This window comes from Urocampus carinirostris, chromosome 7 (assembly GCF_059441175.1).
Source record: "Urocampus carinirostris isolate Australia breed hairy pipefish chromosome 7, RoL_Ucar_1.0, whole genome shotgun sequence".
Lineage (NCBI taxonomy): Eukaryota > Metazoa > Chordata > Actinopteri > Syngnathiformes > Syngnathidae > Urocampus > Urocampus carinirostris.
Genome location: NC_142355.1, coordinates 8,857,544 through 8,877,006, shown reverse-complemented (window position 1 = coordinate 8,877,006; position 19,463 = coordinate 8,857,544). Strand labels below are relative to the sequence as shown.

The 19,463-nt window shown below is 38.6% G+C and overlaps 1 protein-coding gene across 2 annotated transcripts in view; it reads right to left on the bottom strand.

Moving 5' to 3' along the window:
- Positions 1 to 1,876: 1,876 nt before the first annotated feature.
- The window catches only part of mbtps1 (membrane-bound transcription factor peptidase, site 1), a 29,373-nt gene continuing 11,786 nt past the window's right edge, over positions 1,877 to 19,463 (bottom strand). For both annotated transcript variants that reach the window (XM_088339665.1, XM_088339664.1), the window contains exons 9-23: positions 19,273 to 19,375; positions 17,605 to 17,756; positions 17,315 to 17,476; positions 16,099 to 16,243; positions 15,820 to 16,008; positions 14,006 to 14,178; positions 13,822 to 13,937; positions 11,139 to 11,295; positions 8,969 to 9,093; positions 8,808 to 8,885; positions 8,580 to 8,720; positions 8,320 to 8,451; positions 5,715 to 5,841; positions 3,407 to 3,537; positions 1,877 to 2,636 (exon numbers count right to left, since the gene is read on the bottom strand). In XM_088339665.1, the coding sequence (XP_088195791.1) occupies positions 2,440 to 2,636; positions 3,407 to 3,537; positions 5,715 to 5,841; positions 8,320 to 8,451; positions 8,580 to 8,720; positions 8,808 to 8,885; positions 8,969 to 9,093; positions 11,139 to 11,295; positions 13,822 to 13,937; positions 14,006 to 14,178; positions 15,820 to 16,008; positions 16,099 to 16,243; positions 17,315 to 17,476; positions 17,605 to 17,756; positions 19,273 to 19,375 (2,128 nt within the window). In that variant the 3' untranslated portion in view covers positions 1,877 to 2,439. The remainder of the gene's footprint in view (positions 2,637 to 3,406; positions 3,538 to 5,714; positions 5,842 to 8,319; positions 8,452 to 8,579; positions 8,721 to 8,807; positions 8,886 to 8,968; positions 9,094 to 11,138; positions 11,296 to 13,821; positions 13,938 to 14,005; positions 14,179 to 15,819; positions 16,009 to 16,098; positions 16,244 to 17,314; positions 17,477 to 17,604; positions 17,757 to 19,272; positions 19,376 to 19,463) is intronic.

Genomic DNA, 19,463 nt, shown 5'->3' with positions numbered 1-19,463 from the left:
CGGATGCGGAGATTATAATTCATGCGTTTGTTACCTCCCGTCTGGATTACTGTAATGCGCTACTCTCCGGTCTCCCAAAGTCCAGAATCAAGAGTCTTCAGCTGGTACAAAATGCTGCACCGAGGCTTTTAACTAAGACAAGAAAGTTTGATCACATTACCCCGATTTTAGCTCACCTGCATTGGCTCCCTGTTAGCTTAAGATGTGATTTTAAGGTTCTGTTGGTAGTATACAAAATCATGCATGGACTTGCTCCTACATATCTTTCTGATTTAATTTCCCTTGATGTTCCGGTCCGGAGCCTTCGCTCTGAAAATGCTGGTCTACTGGTGATTCCAAGAGCCAAGAAGAGATCCGTAGGTTCGAGAGCTTTCTCCATTTGGGCCCCGGTGCTGTGGAATGCTTTGCCCTCTGAGAATTGATCTGCATCCTCAGTGGAACTGTTTAAATCTAGGCTTAGAACACACTTCTATTCTATAGAAAATGAATAACCTATATTTCATGTTGACAATATCTGTGTATTATTTGTTATTGCTACATCCATTGCAGCCTGGTCATCCTGGAAGGGGGATTACCTCATGTGCGGTACCATCATTTTCCTCATGTTGAGGTTTTTGAGTTTTTCCTTGCCCTCGTGTAGGTTTTAGATCAGGGGATGGTGTCATAATAGTCTGTGGTTTGCAATAGTCTGTGCAGCCCTTTGAAACTCTTTGTGATTAAGGGCTATACAAATAAAAATGACTTGACGTAACACTATCAACAAACACGAGAATTAAATAACTAATTTTCTTTTAGATTAATAATGCTGGGACGTTTTAATTTGTTGTCTTGGTAAAATATTGTTTTAACATGCTTTGTATGAGTGTTAATAATTTAGTGCTGTTACATAGACAACAAATGAATTCGTACTCACTTTCTCAACCCAAATCTTTAACTGACGGCCTTACACTGACAGTGAAGGCACGCCTCCTAGTGACACTTTTTATTATCTGCCCGACACTATCACCCACTATCTTATGTCTGAGAGCTTTGTTAAAAAAATTATGATTACTTTTTTTTCTGTTCCAATTTTGTTGTATTCTGGTGTTTTACTTTGTGAAAATACTAAAATAAACCACAATCAAACTCAGTTTTGTTCCCGGTGCTTTTTGATCTATATTTTTTATGCGCACACTTGTTTCAGTATTAAAGGCTGTAGTGTGAGACTCACATCTAATAGGCCAGTGCGCCATATGAGCAGGCGAAAAATAATTCAAACCAAAGAGCGCGCCCTTTTAAACTGCGCAGTACAATAATGAGCTATTAATAAAAAACCCCAAAAAACCCCATTGACTACAGGCAAGCGACGCATGAGGTTCATCTTGTTTCTTTTCTTTTCTCTTTTGTCCGCTCCAGACTCTTGTTGCCGTAAGCATAAGAACTTGGTGCACGTTGCACGAATAAGTAACAAAAAGTACATCTCAAATCAAAAAAAGGTTGGAGACCGCTGACCAAAAGAGAGCTGACATGATAGTCCGCCATCTTGCTGCAACAGGTATCTGAAAATACAAATACCTTGCAAAAAGCTAGGCAAAAAATAAGAAGAGGAACTGTGTTTATTTTGGTCACTTTGAGTCTGTTTTCTTCTTTGTGCTTTTTAACACTCATTTTCAGTTATGTGACACAACGCAGCAAGATCTGGTGGTCAAGTATTACACACTGTCCCTTTAACAAACCCCCCCAGATGCTCTTTTCCTCATTTTACAACTAAATAAACGCGGTCGTGTTTCAAATTGTCGTCAATTGACAATTGTAGTTTCTGCAAAGGCAACATTTTTGCTTCTAATTGCAATGTGAATCCGTAACGAGTTTCAACAACAGGCACCATCACAAAAGGCACGTTTTGCTATGCTTTTTTTATTTTGAATCACTGATATATATATATATGTCAAGTCTTGCTGTTGTTTCTGAGACTCTCCAAAGAATAACCAAGCAGTGTTCATTGAACATGTTTAGAAACGGAAAGGGAGGATAGAATAGAAAATGTGTCAACAGCAAGGTTTTCAAATAGTTCTGAAATGGGAATGCTTCTGTATGCAGGAAGTGTTTCTTTAGTGTATGCATACATTTTTGTGTAGAGGCTCTGTTAGTGTACAAAAACTTCAATAAATATAAAAAAAGTCCAACAAATGTTTAAATTTGGTCAAGCAGAAAAGAACAGGTTAGGATTGCCGTCCAGAGGGAAAAACGAAAATTCATGACACCACAAACCTACACCGACGGTTTGAAGGGACGATTGGCACCAAAAAAAAGTGCCACATTCGAAACAAGGCTTAGGTAAAATCATAACAAAAGCTTCAACTGTTTTACTTTTCCTCTGTACGCCGAATGTTCAAGGCCATTGTCCCCTTAAACGATGTAGAACTCACGTCCTGCAGTTCCATCCTATGTCCACGTTGGTCAAACGGTTGGCGTTTTCCCGCCTGTTGTCTGCTGCAAGTATGTGGGCCGTTTGATGCGAGGTTTCCTGCGCTTGGGTTTACCCTTGGCTTTTGTCAGCTGCACCACGAAAAAGGACAGGACGACCATCGCCCCCAAAAAGGCAAAGACTGGGATGGTTTGGCCCACTTCTTGATTATAACGGCCAGGCATAATTCCTGCAGACAGGTTTTTTTTTTTAATTCTTCAATTGTGTGGTATAAAAAAGAAATATGCTGAATAAATCAAGCAAAGACGAATGGAATAGAGTGGTACCTCTTCATATGAACTTAATTCATTCCAGGATCATGCTCGTAGCTCAAATTGCTCGTGTAACAAGCGAATTTTCCTGAAATGAAACTAAATGGAAAGTTCTCGACCTATGAGCATTAAATTTAACCCGAAATAGCTATAAAGCATATCTTCCTGATCACTGAATCCACATCAAGACAGAAATTAAACATAAAAAACAGAAAGAAATATAACAAGAAATTAACTCAATAAAATGCGAGTTTATTATGAGCACTGTAGTTACTGTAACTTTTAATAACTACACACACATTTATTTATTTTGTTTTTCCAGCATCTTTCTTTTATTTTAATGAAGCAAAGTTCAGAGAAAAACTCTTCTGCGGCTTTGCAACCTGCACTCGCTGCTTCCTCATGCCAAACCACAGTCAGACGTCTGATGGAGGGAAGCACATGCGCCCACTGTGACGAGCTGATGACAGCAGTGAGCAGTCTCTAGTGGTAGCCTCTGGGACTGCTTGAAGCTTAGATTTACCCTTGTACATAGAGCAAGATATTTGTTCCGTATAAACCTTGTGTATCAAAAATTTCGAGTTTAGAGGTTCTTGTATAAAGAAGTACCACTGTACGCCATTTTATTTCATACAGTCATTCGTTGCGATGAGTTAACCCATAATTAAAAAAGGGAAACATTGCTCACCTCCAGGGATGTCCCAGGCCCCACTTTCCCCAGGCGAGAGTGGCCGGACCTGGGGACGATAAGGCCTCACGTTTGGCAGTGCCACCTTGTCCAAATCCACAGAGAGTAACTTTTGGTGCTTCCATAGGTTACTGCAAGCAGAAGAGCACACACAGACAAAAGAGTCAGACCCATTCGAAACGCTACAGTTGAAAGCATGCAGTCTGGTGACAGTCCAACAAGGACTATTGGCACATGTACAGTACTGTATTTTCACGACCTTAAGGCGCAGATTAAAATCTCAGATTTTCTTCAAATTGTGCGCCGCACCCTGTCATGCAGTGCGCCCTGTGTGATGTAAAACGGTGGAGGTAGATGAGGACGCCATAAAGCTATGTGGAAGATGTGGGCATGTATTTAAGACTAGGTTCACACCGCAAAGGTTAATGTTCAGTTCCGATTTTTAGGTGAAATCTGATGTTTTTGTAAGATAGTTCATGTTTTCAACTAAATGCGAATCGTATGCAATCTCCTGTGACTACTATGCCTCTCCTGTGGGAACGCGTCAAGTGTCCCGCTTGTGCAGAAGAGAGCAAGTAACGTCACATGCAATGCGTCCATTGTTTGCGGATGTACTCATGGATGCTAATGCCGCAGAGTATCTAACAATTTGAAAGTTATACGTTACCGGAGTTGTTATCCCAAACAATTAAATCCAAAACGACACTTTGCCTCCATCGAATGCTTTCCATGTTTTTGTCCGCCATGTGTGTTGATTTCTACGCTATGAGGAAGAACATGAAAACCAAGCAGCAGCGAGAGAAGTGAAGATAAATTAATCTATGGTTCGCAAGTGGAGGATGCTGAAAAAAACAACTACTTTGTAATCAATACTTAAATCAGAGGTCGGTAGAATAGCCCAAAATTTTACTCAAGTAAAAGTACTGTTACTTCAGAATAATTTTACTGAAGCAAAAGTAAAAGTAGTCATCCAAATACTTACTTGAGTAAAAGTAAAAAGGTACTTCGTGGAAAAAAATGACTCAAGTACTGAGTAACTGAGTATTTATTGATTTTTTTTTTTTTAAAACAACCAATCAGATCTTCAAATTATCAAAGTCCATCCGATCCACAAAAAATACATTTAATTTAGAAGTAGATTCAAATGGTCAGCGTAAATTTTAGGGCTTTAATTAACAATTAAATGAAAATATTATAAATCAATTAAATAAATGAGGCACATGTAGCACCAAGAGGCACATTTAAAGCCCCAATAGCAAGCCTCTGAACTCAAACAGAGGAGACATTGCATATTGTAACTGGTGTTTAGCATCCTTTTTAAGGGGAACATGCTTTTAATGTAAGCCAGGGGTGCTCCTCCTCTTCTGTGTTTTCATAGTCTGTATTGCTAAGCGACATTTTCCATCTGTTTCATCCGTAAGCAACTGTTTCCCCGCTGAAGTTGAATATGGTCATGTGACGAGGCGGTCACGTTTGATTGGTTAAACATGGAATCGCCTGGCGGAGGTCTACGTCATAATAAAGACAGCAGGTACTTACATGGAGGGGATTTATTAAGTAAGGAAGTAACGACTTCAATGTTGCCTAATTTAGCAAAGTAAAGGTACCATTTTTTCTTCACAGATCTCCTCACGTGAAATTAAAAGTAAAGGGATTTAAAAATACTCCTAGAAGTACAAAATTTCCCAAAACTTACTCAAGAAATGTAACGGGGTAAATGTACTCCCTTGCTTCTGTGGTGTTTTTAAATACCCATACTGTATGCTTGCCTTTGTTGTTTTAAGGCGGCTGTTGCAGAGGGCACCTGAGCCCTATCATGCAGTGCGCCCTATGTACGTGTTAAAAAAATAAAAGCAGCTTCGGAGACGGCGCCTTTTAACACGGTGTGCCCTATGGTCATGGAAATACGGTATACCCTCTCTGTATTGCCGTTTAGTTTTGTTTTTGTCATCCTGCATTGTGTTCTGCATTATGATTGGCTAAACAGTCTGGAACTTGTTTTAAAGTGTTTGCTGCTTGTTTTTAATCCAGTTATTAAAAATACACGTTGAAGGAAAAGTATTTTGATAAATCACATGTATGGCGGCTTCTATGGGGCCCCACAAATTAAAAAAGCAGGGATTTGAAACAACAGATTGGAATTGAACCCATCTGAATTAAACAGGTAACCACTTATCTTCATTTGGAATCATTTTGATCGGAATGAACAAAAATCCTACATATAAACCCTATCAAGACCAAGATATTTGCTAAATACTCAAGTTTGACATGCAGATGAACGCGACTGAAAACTACTCAAAGATCCCACCTGGGCGCCGTTTCATTGACTGGCTGCGGTTTAGCCCAAGAGAGATGTGGACAGGCTGGAAGCGGGCGTGGCTTCGGGTCTCCAAGATGAGCCTCCAGAACTTTGGAATATCGATATAAATGATTACCTGTTACCAAGGAAGGAAAGGAACATTGTCATGATTTGTTTAATGCGTTTTCCTTTCTCTCCAAAAATACAAAACCAAATGAAATTGGTAACAAATACACTACCGTTCAAAAGTTTGGGGTCAGCTAGATAATTTTGTGTTTTTCCATGAAAAAGTCACACTTTGATTTCTTAACAGAGTTTCCAGTGTCTGTTTTTTGCCCATATAAATATATCCCTTTTTTTGGCCAGTCTCAGATATGGCTTTTTCTTTGCCCCTCTACCCCGAAGGCCAGCATCTTAAAATTGCCTCTTCACTGTCGATGTTTTGAGGGTACTATTTTAAAACGCTGCAAGTTGAGGACCTGTAAAGCATCCGTTTCTCAAACTAGAGAATCTAGTCTACTTGTCCTTTTGCTTGGTTGCTTAATCACAGCCCAAATTATGCTTTGTTAGGCCTTCGCAGCAGCAGCCTAGAGTCGTTACTTATGTCTTTCCGCCTTAAAAAGGTGGGGTGGGTAGTTTAAGGTGTCTTTAAAAAGTGTAAAATTGAATATTTTCTCTATTAAGTAGGAGCCACCAATACCCAACTGAGCTCAAAGAGCCTTTATTGATTTTTTTCACCGCGCCTATCTGCTTTTATCTTACTTTTATCATTAGTGTTTCAGCCACAAAGCGCATTACGCTGAAGGGAGAGAGGCAAGGGCTCAGGGGGATATCACGCACTTGGTTGTGGTTTTCTTTAATTGTTGGATGAAAATGATGAAAGTAAGGAAATAAACGTTTCAAATACAATCCAAATGCCCACCCAAACCCCAAAAAGATGAAAAAGGAAGAGTTCATTCGAGCGCATCTAAATACTTTTTAAGTTACATACACCATATTTAATACTCGCCTTGAACAAGTGGAATGCGTGCTCGGTTGGGATGAGATCTAAAATGATTGATTTGGCTATTGCTGAATATTCCACTTCTTTGCCTCAATAAACTACTGGGATGCTTTCTGTCATTGTCCATCCGGTACTGTACGTCCAATTAACTCTGCAGCCTTTAGCTGAATCCAAGCAGAAAGTATATCCATGAATAATTCAGAATTCACCCGGCTACTTTTATCTGTTGTAATGTTATCAACGAACACAAGTGACCAAGTTCCCTTGGAAGCCATGATTGCTATCGAATCATATTTCCTCCACTATGTTTTGCAGATGATGTGGTGTGCTTTGAATCATGTTCTCTTCCATTATTTTTTTCTCCAAACTTTTTTTCTCCATCATTCTCGTACAGGTTTATCATTGTCTCATCTGTCCATATATACTTGTCCTGAATTGGGGTTGTTGAGGTGGTTTTTGACAAGTCTGTCCTGTCTATTTTTGGGATGAATGGCTTGTACCTAGTGGTGTCCTTCTGTATTTACTTTCATTAAGTCTTGTATTCGTGGTATATTTAGCGACAGGTAAAAACCTACTTCCTGGAGAGTGTTCTTCACATCAGTAGATGTTGTAAATAGATTTATCTTTACCATGCAGTCATGCATCGCTGTTGTCCTCTGTGGACGTTGAAGCGTTTTTGAATTGCCAACCTTACTGGTGCATTCCTTTTCTCTTAGAATTCTATAGCTTATGAATGACCTATATTTCATGTTGACAACATATGTGTATTTGTTATTGCAACGTCCGTTGCAGCCTGGGCATCCTGAAAGGGGGATTACCTCATGTGCGGTTTCTTCTCAAGGTTTCTTCATTTACCTCATGTTGAGGTTTTGAGTTTTTCCCTATCCTCATGGGGGTTTTAAATCAGGGGATGGTGTAGTCTGCAGTTAGCAATAATCTGTGGTCTGTGCAGCCCTTTAAGACTCCTTGTGATAAATGGCTATACAAATTAACATGACTTGACTAGAATGTACCAAACTGTTGATTTGGCTTCTCCAAGCATTTCAGTTATCTCTCCTGGGGATTTCTTCTTTTTTGTGTTTCAGGATTTTCTGCTTCACCTCCACAGCTACCAAATGCAAAAGACCACACAATATACGCTAGACTTCTTCACTACTTAAATGATGACAGATTAACAAGGGAGAATCCTTCAGAGTCAATGACAGCCCTCAGTTAATTATCCAATTCCTTTTTTTCCTAGGAATAAGGGGCACAAAGATTGTAAAAGGCTGTAATTCCTAAACCCTTATTCAGATTTGCACTTTAAGTCCATATTAATTACATTATAGTATTTCAGAATGTGTTAATGTGAACAGCAAAAAAAAAAAAAAAATGTATAACTGTACAAATACTTTTGGGTCTAATTGTAGTGGAATAACGAGTCTTAATACAACTATGTAGATATTGCATTACAAACCACACATTTGCAGCATAATCAGTCATTCACCACGTTAACAATGTAATGGGTGTATTTATGTTTAGTTTAATATTAAAAACACTGCTTTTCTCCCCAAGGACATTTCTAAGCAACTCCCAAACCTTTGAACAGTAATGTACATTTTCCCTTCTTGCCTTCTAATCTCTGTGGCATCGGATGCTCGGTTGCCGTGGGAGGTACAATCCTACTGTGGGAGTGGCTTAGACTAGGAGGTGTCATACTGTAGGATGTGTACTGAAGTAAAGAGTCCAATAGCCAGAAACAATCTAAAATAACAACATGCAAAATTGAACATAGTGTCAAGTTTAAACTTACAAACACAACAAATGATTTACTCAACACAAAGAGTAAATAGTGTATTCAAAAAGTGCAATTCTACACAAACAAATGTTACCTTTTTGTCTGTGGCTGTCATCTATACAATTTGAGTCGCCGTACAGAGCAATACGTCCTCCCCCTTCAGACGGTGTTTGGTATAGTCCAAGGATTGGAACCCTCTCCACCACTGCAGTCTCCTGCTTTAATACCTCAAGACCTTTAAAAAAAGAATAAACAAAATGAAACACGCACAAATTAGATCTACACAATTTGGTTGAAATGTGCCAAGTGCACAAATTCATACCTTGGTCCTTTAGATTTTTGGCAATCACTATTCCATCCTCTGGGAAACTAGCTATGCTGCAACCTGAGGCGTAGTACACTGGCAATAAAGGGGATTCTTTTTAATATCAAAAAGAGATTCAGATAGATAAGATTAAACAGAGAAGTGTGTGGCTTTATTACTATCATGATCTGCCAGCATGAAGTCGCCCTCATACAGCCCATCACTGAAAGCCATCCCCCACACTGAAATCAGATCATTCAGTGCTGGCACATTTGCACCCCCGGTGTCTGGCATCCACCATTGCCTGCAAGCGGCAGAAGGGAGAAAAAAGAAAATACGCTTTGAAGATACATGAGAGTCACTTACATTTTGTCCACAGGCATTAGTAGCCCTAATGTAAAGGCAGCTTTGTTTGTTATCGGTGAAGTTTCTATACGGAAGTAACTCAAAGCTTCCAGATGTACAACACAAAGGAGAACAAAAAGTATACATATTTTGACACTTGAAGGAGCTGTACAGAATTCAGAATGCCGCCAAAGTTCTGATTGCAGCCTTAGTCAGCTCATTCGTGAGGTGTGTGAAAGTCCATGCATTTCTTAGACAGGCTAATATAAACTTTTTTTAATCATAGGATTTGGGTTGGTTTTTGGACTGCATTTGAAGAAAGACTCTTTCTTATCTTCACTATTTTCATGCTGCCCTCAATAAAAACAAAAAAAGCCCCGCGGTGACGAGCATAACGTCACTCGCCAGCACTCCAGTCAGCCCCCTATTACTCGCTAAAAATAGATAGGCACAGTGAATATAAAGCATAAGGGCTCTTTGAACTCAGTCGGGTATTAATAAAACATACTCTTTTTAACTTTGAACTTTTTAAGGACACCTCAAAAGATAAACCATTAATTCACATTTATTGATTTCAAGTGAGCAAAATGCGTCATGAAATTTGATACCAATAAGAGGGCAGTCCAAGTCATGTCTTGGTTTGAACTATTTACAAATTCAAAAGGTCAACACGTAAGCCTGTTTCAAACTCTGAGCGTTTCTCAGCAAGGGTATAGCGAATACACGGTGACGTACAAATAGACCTTGATGTGTACAAACATTTGAAAGCGACTTTCAAGTTGCAAATTCTGGTAACAGTTATGAGTTTGCCATCCAATGCTGGAGTTCTGAGCAAGCTGTCGAGACTTCTTTCTTTGTCTGCAGACCTGCTTGGTTCCGAAAGGCAGCGCTACATAGTCTATCCCAAGAAAGTGCTCAGGCAAAACCTTCATTTGGATAACATTTCATGACACATCATTTTTGACTAGATTAATTACATTTCATTTATTTTTGTGATCACATTTTTAAACAAGTATTTTGCTTGATTTATTTTGCCCATTTTCTAGTCCTGCATCCTTCCTAAACCCAGGGCCACTCTAAAGATTTTGGCTAATGGTGCATGCGTTTTATGACATGATGTAGTGCATGGAATTTGGCCAAGTCAGTAGACTTGGTGGAAATCTATAATTGTCACATTTGTTAACTCTTAAGGCATAGGCAGAACACACAAAGGTGCACACATATCTATGAAACATTTTCCTAAAAGTGAGAACAATGAATGTCAATGTCATTATTTTAGGCCACGTTGAACCTTTTTCTGGGAATGACATTGTTAGATCCATTTTACTCCAAACGGGATATGCATGACTTAATGTTCCAACAAGGGATGTACAGTACATACATTTTTAATTCAACCCTTATGGCTTCAATAGTTTTTTTTTTAATTTAAGATACACAAATTATTTGGACACAATCCTACATCACTCCCGAATATTGCAAGAAGGGGGAATTCCATTTATCCTGATGGGGACTGAAGGCTTTTCCCTATAAAGAATTACAACAGATGAAGCCTTTTTAGTAAATGGATCAAATTAAAAGTAAAAACACAGTATTTTCTCTAAAAAGGAATGTGATTCCTAATAACAAAGGATACTTAAAATGCAAAATGAATCTTATTATATGAGCAGCCCATGAATGAGTCAGTCATTTGTATAAAAATGGCTTTCTCAGCATATCCCTCAAAGCTGTGATGTCTATTTTTAGACTTGTGTAATCCCTTTAATGCCAGGAGGCTTAGGAGTAATAGAGCGGTATAAGTGGAAGACAGATGTAAGTCTTAACATTCTAACAATGTGGTAAGTTTTGAAACAAATCAAAAGTTAAAGAGCAGCCTATCTTGTAACGTGAATGTTGTGTCATAAATTAGCTGTCACAATAAACAATTAATATGCAATTACAGCAAATTTACAGCGATGTCAACCAAGTTTTAGTCGTGGAGAACCATTATGAGTAAGTGGAGAATACCTGGTATTTTCATCATAGAATTTGACCTTCCTCATGACAGAAGTGTTGTACCAGTCGCTGAAAATAATGAGCGAAAGCCCATTGTCAACATCCCTCCGCAGCTTGGTGATCTCCTCAGGAAAATATTCCTCCTCGCTGTCCACCATTAGCAACGTACCTGTTTCAAATTAGTAAAGACAGTTTTTATTTCTCGGTTTTTGAAACCCTTTTCAACACATCTGAGCAAATGCTCTGTTGGTGTGTGGACCAATTAGGATGGGAAATGAAGATTATGCCTCTGCTAATAAATGTTTGTATAAGTTGTTGAGCTTTTGTAATACCAATCAATTAAATATTTCCACACATAGGCACAGACTGCATCATGACTGTGCTTTCTCATTCTTGAGATGGAAATGAGGAATGCTTGTTAATATTTATGCGTTGTGGCTTGCCGATTATAACTGTAGTGTCCAAAACAGGTCCTATTAAAATAATACATCATTTAAGTATCACGGTGCTCAAAACAATATTATGTTATTATAACCGAGTCGTTTTGACAACAACAATCAAAATACCGTATTTTTTCCACTACAAGGCGAACCAGGTTATAAGGTGCTCCCCCAAAAAACTTTTTTTTTGTCCTATAATTTCCATACATAAGGCGCACCAGACTATAAGGCGCTACAGTGGGAACTTCAACAAAACAGTTAGATAGATAGATAGATACTTTATTCATCCGCGCAGGGAAATTCACATTAACCCCTGAACATTCCAACGGCTCGCAAAGAAGCAAATACGTGTCTCAGACACGTACGGACACGCTGTCTGTATGATGTCACCAATCACTCAAATGCGTCGTTCCACATATCATTAGGAAGGTTAAACTCTTGGGATTCAAGAAATGCCAACAGTTTCTTAATTTCTATTTTCTTTGACGCTGGCAACTGGGTGGACAGCAAAGTAAGAATTTCATTGTGCAGGGAAATGGGGTTCTTTATTGTGCATATGACAATAAACACTTTGAATTGAATTGAATTTAAAAACGGACTCAAAACAGAAACATCAAGCTCAGTCTGAAACAAGATATTGGGAAATTATAAAGCCGGGGTAGATCAACAAAGTCGTCGTGCAGCCATCATGTTCGATAATGATACGCAACCATGGTCCTCTTACATCCGTGAGTGTAGTAAATCCAACCGTGTAAAATATTTACACACTCCAAAACACGCAATAATGCCGACAAATAAAAGGAAAAAATCCACCGAGAAACATCTCTACATCAATGAACGTTGCTTGTTGCTAGCTGTCTGTGTAGCCCTATAATTCCTGTTTACAAATACAGACTAGTGAAATTGTTTTCTCCAGGCCGTAGAGCAACCTAACTTGTGATTCACATATTTTTTGTTTTGCCCCGCTTTAGCCTCTGCGAGCCTGTAAATGTTAAAAGGGACCCGCCTCCTTTACCTCCGTATAACTTTAGCCAATAGTGACCGATTCAAATGATGATTGACGCTTTGGTTAGGAAATGAAACGCCGGTAAATAAATCCCAGCATACACTGCGGACTACTTCGCCTACGGGGAAAAATCTAGTCGGCGGCTGCTTGCCTTAGTTGCAAGACCTTTCGACTCAATAATGATCCATATATAAGGCGCGTATTATAAGCCACATGGTCAGCTTTTGAAAAAAATAAAGGCTTTTAGCTGCGCCTTATAGTGTGGAAAATACAGTAATTTGGTATGATAGACTAATTCATTAAATTGGATAGTATTGTTAATGACGTCAAAACGCATAACACAGAACTTTTACTATCAATGACAAAATGTTCTTCATAATTCATGATTCTGAAGTTCATAATTAGTGTGCACAGTGTATAACGTTCAGTAGTGATGTGCTCCTCAGCTTGAATCCCTGAAGCGTGTGCAGAGTATTTTAGATGAGTGGTTCATGAACCGCGGATCTAGGTGTGTGTTGGTGACGAATGCAATGACGTTTGAAGGCCCGAGAAGCGGGTGTACCACTGGACTGATTTGTAAAATAATTTGTTAGCTTTGAGTATGATTCCAAATAAAAGCGGCAAAGAAACGCCCCCAGAGTTGGAAGCCCCCTTCAGTACTGGGAATCACAAAAATATGCGCTTCCAATTGTTTACAAACTTGCTATTACACATCTATGCACCCTTGCTTTATCTCTACCATGTAAAGGAATTTTTTAAAAATAGGTGAAATTCTCAGCAAGAAGAAAAAAACTGCTGTGATCCAAATCCTTTGGAAAAATATTGGTATAAAAAAATAATAAACACTTATTTTACCTCCTTATTTCACTTTTTCATTTTTTGCATAAGTAACACAGAAACATTCATTTCTCGATTACTCTCTAAATACACTCTTCAAATATATTTTTTTGTATTCAAAGCATATTTCACACCCTACACTTTTATTGCATGCACCAAGCATGGTATACATTTTTCTGTACACATGATAGCTGAGCCGAGGGAATGAATCACCGTGAAGCCCCTGCTTGTGTGGAGCATTTCCCTCCAGGGCTTCACAGCTTTACGAGGCTTTATTTTGCCATCACTTAAGTGCAGATTCTTTTTTTTTGCACAAATAAAACAATAACAAAAAGGAAACATGGTTTACATTAATCAGTTCATTAGACATCTTGAAAAATACTGCATGTATGGCATCCATCTGTATTCTCACCATATTGACTTGCATCAAAACAGGTGATAGGAGCGCCCAACACTTCAACAAAGTAACCCATGCTTCTCAGGTGCTGGTACATGTCACGAAAGTTTGTGTGGATGTGGTCACCATTCCTAGCACATTTGGAAACAAAGTATTGAACCAAGTTGTCAGAAAATGAATGGATAGTTAAGGAGCATACCAGTCAAGCGGATCGTTTTTCATACGGAGGTTATCGCGTGGAAAGTAACCAGGTGGGTAACGCAGGTTGTGGTACTGGTCCCACAACACTCTTTTACTGCGAGGAGGAGTCGGGACGATCTTCACTTTAATAGGCAGTTTCACTGTGAAGGTCCGTTCCCCTTCCACTTCGGACTGGAAAAAATGGATTAGTACAAAACATGAGAGCATATCACAGACTCGGTTTTGCCTTTTTTCTTTTAAAATGATGAAGATTAGAGTAAGGCCAATGTTAAATCAAAAGAAAAAGTATTCTGTGTTTCCTTTACCACATTAAGTCCCTTTCAGGCTGCCAGTGTCCAATTAGTCCCGCCAGAGTTTCAGAAACTTATATTATAAAAAAATATAACAATGATTTAAAATGTATATAGATGAGAAATGTATATTTTTATGTATTATTTATTTGGAAATGTATTAAAATAACAGATATCTCATTTAAAAATATTGCAAAGGCCATTGTGTGCTCACTTACACCTTTTTATGCCTTTTCGCTTTTGGTTAATTGATTTATTAATTGTTTGATTGGTTAATATGCATGGTTTTGTATCTGTCGCAGCGCTAATGTGTTCACTGAGCAAAGGATGGAGTGGATGGGGTGACGTGGCAGCAGCACAAGTGAGGGAAGGAAAGGGTCAAACACGGGGAAAAGAGTGCAATACAAAAGACAAAAAGAAGGAAAAGAAATTAAAAAATGAGTCAAAGCTAGAAAATACTCTCAATTTGGCCTCAGTTTAATTGTATTAATGGCTGCACTGACTAGGAATCCAAATAAGTCCCTTAAAGCACTTGGTGTTCTAAATGCCAATATCTAGTGGAGTCTAATGGTATTTTTCTTTTACACATTTTTGTTATATTTTTGCTTGTTTTTATAGGTTATGTATTGTTTCAGTCTACATTGGTTAAAAGTTGAATTCTAATGAGTTATTTTATTTATGGTTTTTTTATAGAACTGATGTTAATACTTTTAAAATTCATCTTGTTTGCTTTCCAGGGATTCTGGATTGCTTGACTTTTAAGTTTCTTAGTATAAAAAAGTTAAAAGTTTAAATTGGTTAAACGTTCACTGTAGACTAAAAAAAGTTGTATCATATAGCAGTCTAATTTATATTTTAGAATCCATTTAATGAATGTTACACTATTTTTGGTAATTATATTTAGTAATCTGAAGAGACGTTTTTGAGCAAAAAGAGACATTTCTTTGTAAGAGCCGGCCAGTTCTCTAAAAATAGTTAATAAATAGTAAAAATAGTAATTCAGATAAGTAATAAGTTGCGTTTTTCAATAACATATTTTATCAGTTTTTTGATCATTTCAAATTGTGTACAAAATATAACAATATTTATACGGGGAAAAAAAAACATTAAATTTTTGTGTTTGTTAGACCGATCTGTTCTTGACAATTTTGGTTCTAATGCGGATTGTCTCGGTTGCCGGGAGCAGACTACAAAGTCATTGTAAATTGAAAATGCAGTACACTAGCAAAAATGATCTTGGATTAATAGTTTATTTTTTAAATGTATTGTTTACACAAAGACTTTTTTTTATTCTGCATAATCATCTCTTGCTGTGAATAAATAGGGCACCTATTTTATGCATTAAACTCCCGTCTCGTTTAACATGTGTTTTGAGTGTGATTTTCATAACTAGTGTATTGATGATTCAATAGTTTACAAGGGAACACATTCATAATAGATTTAGCTTCTTGATTTTGCTCTAAAAAAGCACCATATCAATGTATATGATTTATGGGAAACACTGGTAATGGCAATGACTCACATCATTCTCTGCAGGTGATGCCACTGTCACCATCACATGGCCTTGGGCAATCCCTTCCCAGGATGCAGCTTTCTTGGCAACCGAAATAGAGACTGCCAGGTAGCCAGCCCAAGGCCACAACACGGGCGAGTATGAGACAGCCACATCAATATGGTCCCCATTTTGGGGAAGGTAGGGCTGCCAAATGGGCTGAAGGAGAGTCAGCAACATTTTGTTAAGACATCATGAAGCAAAACAGACAATATTTTGTATGAAGAATAATTTGAAAATGACATTTACCTTGTCCAGAATCCTGCCCGTGACACCCATTCCGTTAAGAATGGTGACATTAACAATGGTGGGCATCCCTCCATAGTAGATAGGCTGAGAGCAGTAGGGCCACATGTATGGGCACTCGGTCAAGTCAATGTAGCTGGGTGAAAGACTAAGGGCACAAAGGGAGGCATAACTTTTGATGGACTTATTTCAAACACATTTTAGACTAAATAGCGAGTTTAATATTTAAGGTACTATAGGTAAGAGCCGTCAACCTGAATCACGTGCTGAAGACAAACTTTCCACAAGTCTGTTTTACGTTCTAAAATATTGCCTCTGGAAAAGTATAACTAGAGTATGTGTGTGCTGGAGCTTAAGCACCTTTTAGACATTATATGCAGTTTCACAAACGTAGGAAGATCCTGGCGGGCTGCCATATTTTATTTTGATTCCGCCAGAGTTTATTAATGTATATTATTACCCAAAAATAATATTTTTCAATCTATATAAATACAAGGTTAATCAAAATAACTAAGATTTCTTATTATTTAAATGATTGCAAACGCATTGATGTTTATGTATTTACATTGTCAGTCAGAAGGAATCTCTATGCTAAAGCGTGCATTTTCACAGCTTGTTGCGGTGTATGTTCCGCCCCGCCGGCACTATGATCTGACGGCTAGGTAAAATGTGACATTGACAAGTGACACATTTTTCAACTCTTGGTGACCAGGAAAAAAAAATTAACCTGCCCAGCGCTTCGTCACACTGCTGACGTTTTCAACAGAGCGCTCTCATTGTGAGCAATTCGAAAAATTTGCTTGGAGCAGGAAAACGATTTGGAAGACACGGCCCTCACTGTAGCTCGCAAGTTGCGTGTTAGAAATAACCTCCTGTAAATTAGAGGTCGACCGATTATCAAGTGGGTTGATTATCTACACCGATATTAGGGAAATCTATCTAAAAAGGATATTCTTCTTTAATTATTGTCACGTCAAAGATGCAGCTGCCTAGAACCCTATCCTTCTTGCTCCTACAGCATCGGCATTGGAACAAGACTAGTCATTTTAAATCTAGATGAGGGGCAGATTTTTTGCATACAACTCCTGTCTCATTTACCATGTTTTGCGGGTTTACTAGTCAACTGTGCAATTGCCTTTCATAATTGGTGTATTTATGATTCAATCATTTACATGCACCAGGTCAGTGAGTTTGATTTTAAAATGTACAAAATGTTCACCTGGCCTGGGGTTTGTAACTGTTGAGAATCTGGTAAGCTCTTATCAGGTCCAGTTTGCCATGACCCTGCTCAAACATGTTGACTCCCGGAAGCCTTCGGGCTGACGCGATCAGAGCTTGTTTCATGGATGCCGGATTCACCAACTCTCGATTCGACACAGTGCTGTTTAACATAGGATAGGTACAAATATCTCATTTTGCATCACATTTTAGACATTACATTAGAAAGAAATTTCAGATATAAAGCAAACCAAAAGCGAAAGACAAGTTATTTTATTGTATGCTCTTCACCTAGCCAGAAGTGTAACAGCTCCGGCCACCACAGGAGAAGCAACACTCGTGCCCGACAGAGATCGGCATCCTTCCTTCATTCCTGACCCTCGAACACCAGAACCATAGGTGACAATATCAGGCTTCACTCTGCCATATCCCCCAGGGAGCTCCTGCATGGAAATGTGCGCCAATATTTATTTTTCGAAATGAACTTTTTCTTTCAATATTAAAAGACAGAAAAATGTCTGTGATTGCAATACTGCAGGTGTCGAGAAAGTATGGCTTGCGAGCCAGGTATGGATGGCTCTTTTCCTCAGGACATCTGGCTCAGAGATAAAATAAGAGCCATGCTAATATGTTCTGCATCGTTCCAATTGTAGTATATGGAATCCTGAAGATACGCATTGGTCTGTTTCAGTCCAGCTAATTAACAGTCACCGTTTTACACCAACAGACCCCGTTTGGGCTATACGCTTCTATGGAATCCTTTGGTTTAAGATCAGGCGATGGTGTCATTGTAATCCTGTGCAGTCATATGAGACATTTTTCTGATTAAGGGCTATACAAATAAATGTGACATGACTTGACTTTGTAAGGAAGCTCATAGAAAAATTTATGTTCACCATTGAGACACTTTCTGATAAAAACCCACAGAACGAACTGCACACCCAAAAATGCCAGCCAAGCAACCAGAGCAGTTTGAAGGGGTGAGCGGATCTCTGCACACATAGCGCAGCCCCCTCTCCCTCGCCCAACGCCCTCTGCACGGAAGTAAATCCTTGACCATCTCGTTTGTAGTATTTTGTGACATTTCTACAACAGAACTCTGCTTGCACCTTGTATTGAAACCATGATTGACAACAAAAATGACGATCAAGAAGACATGAGACACATTTCAAGTGGTATATTTGTTGGTATGGGACCCCAGCTCTATTATTATTATTATTTCATAGATTCTATCAAATCATCCAATTTCACCCAGTGAAATAAAATGCACAAATTAATTAATTTTTGTCTGAAGAGTGGGTTTGGGGGTTTGGTTTGGTCTTAAAATATATGGTATAGCTCTCAACAAACAAAATGAAATAAAATATTTTATTTTCATGGCTCATAAGAGTCAAAAAGGTTCCCAGCCCGTGCAATACAGGGTCTCTGATTTAGTGAGTATTAGGGAAGGCTGCAAATTCAAGACAGAAAAAACAATTATTAGCAAAAATCTTAGTATTATTCATATTGTAGGGCAAGATGTCTGCTTTGAGCTTAGACGGGTGATTCACTGTTTCAAACATACGCCTGTGAAGCGAATGAGGGATGACGAAACCGTATACAGTTCTTGAACAACTTCAGAACAAAGTGAAAATCTTGGTAGCAAAAAATGATGATGACAGTTTTGTATTTATTTTCCAACCATTGAGCTGCTGAAGACCATCCCAGCTAACTTGCAGAAATGTGTATACCCTGGACTGGTTGCCAGCCAATCACATTGACGGGACAACCATCCACAACTACACTCCTACGAAGGGGAAATTTATGGCCAACAATCAACCAGCCATGGATATCAATCCCAGAGAAAACCCATGCTAAAATGTGAGGAAAAAGTGTTACCCAGTCACAAACCACGCCACCTGAACTTTCCAATTACTGTTAAATTTAAATGTAAGCAAGAGTTCTCCAACACAGACTTACCCAGGTAGTCATGCCCCGAGATGAAAACCGTGCAATGTTGTCTTCAAAGTCGATCCCACCAACACCGATGACATCCATCTGGTCTGCTGGGTTGTTGAGTGTGCTAACAAAAACAAGCCAATATTATTTGCAATTGAGTTTCAAAATTAAACTTCTATAAACATTCCCCCTTGAATTAGAGGTAAGTTCTT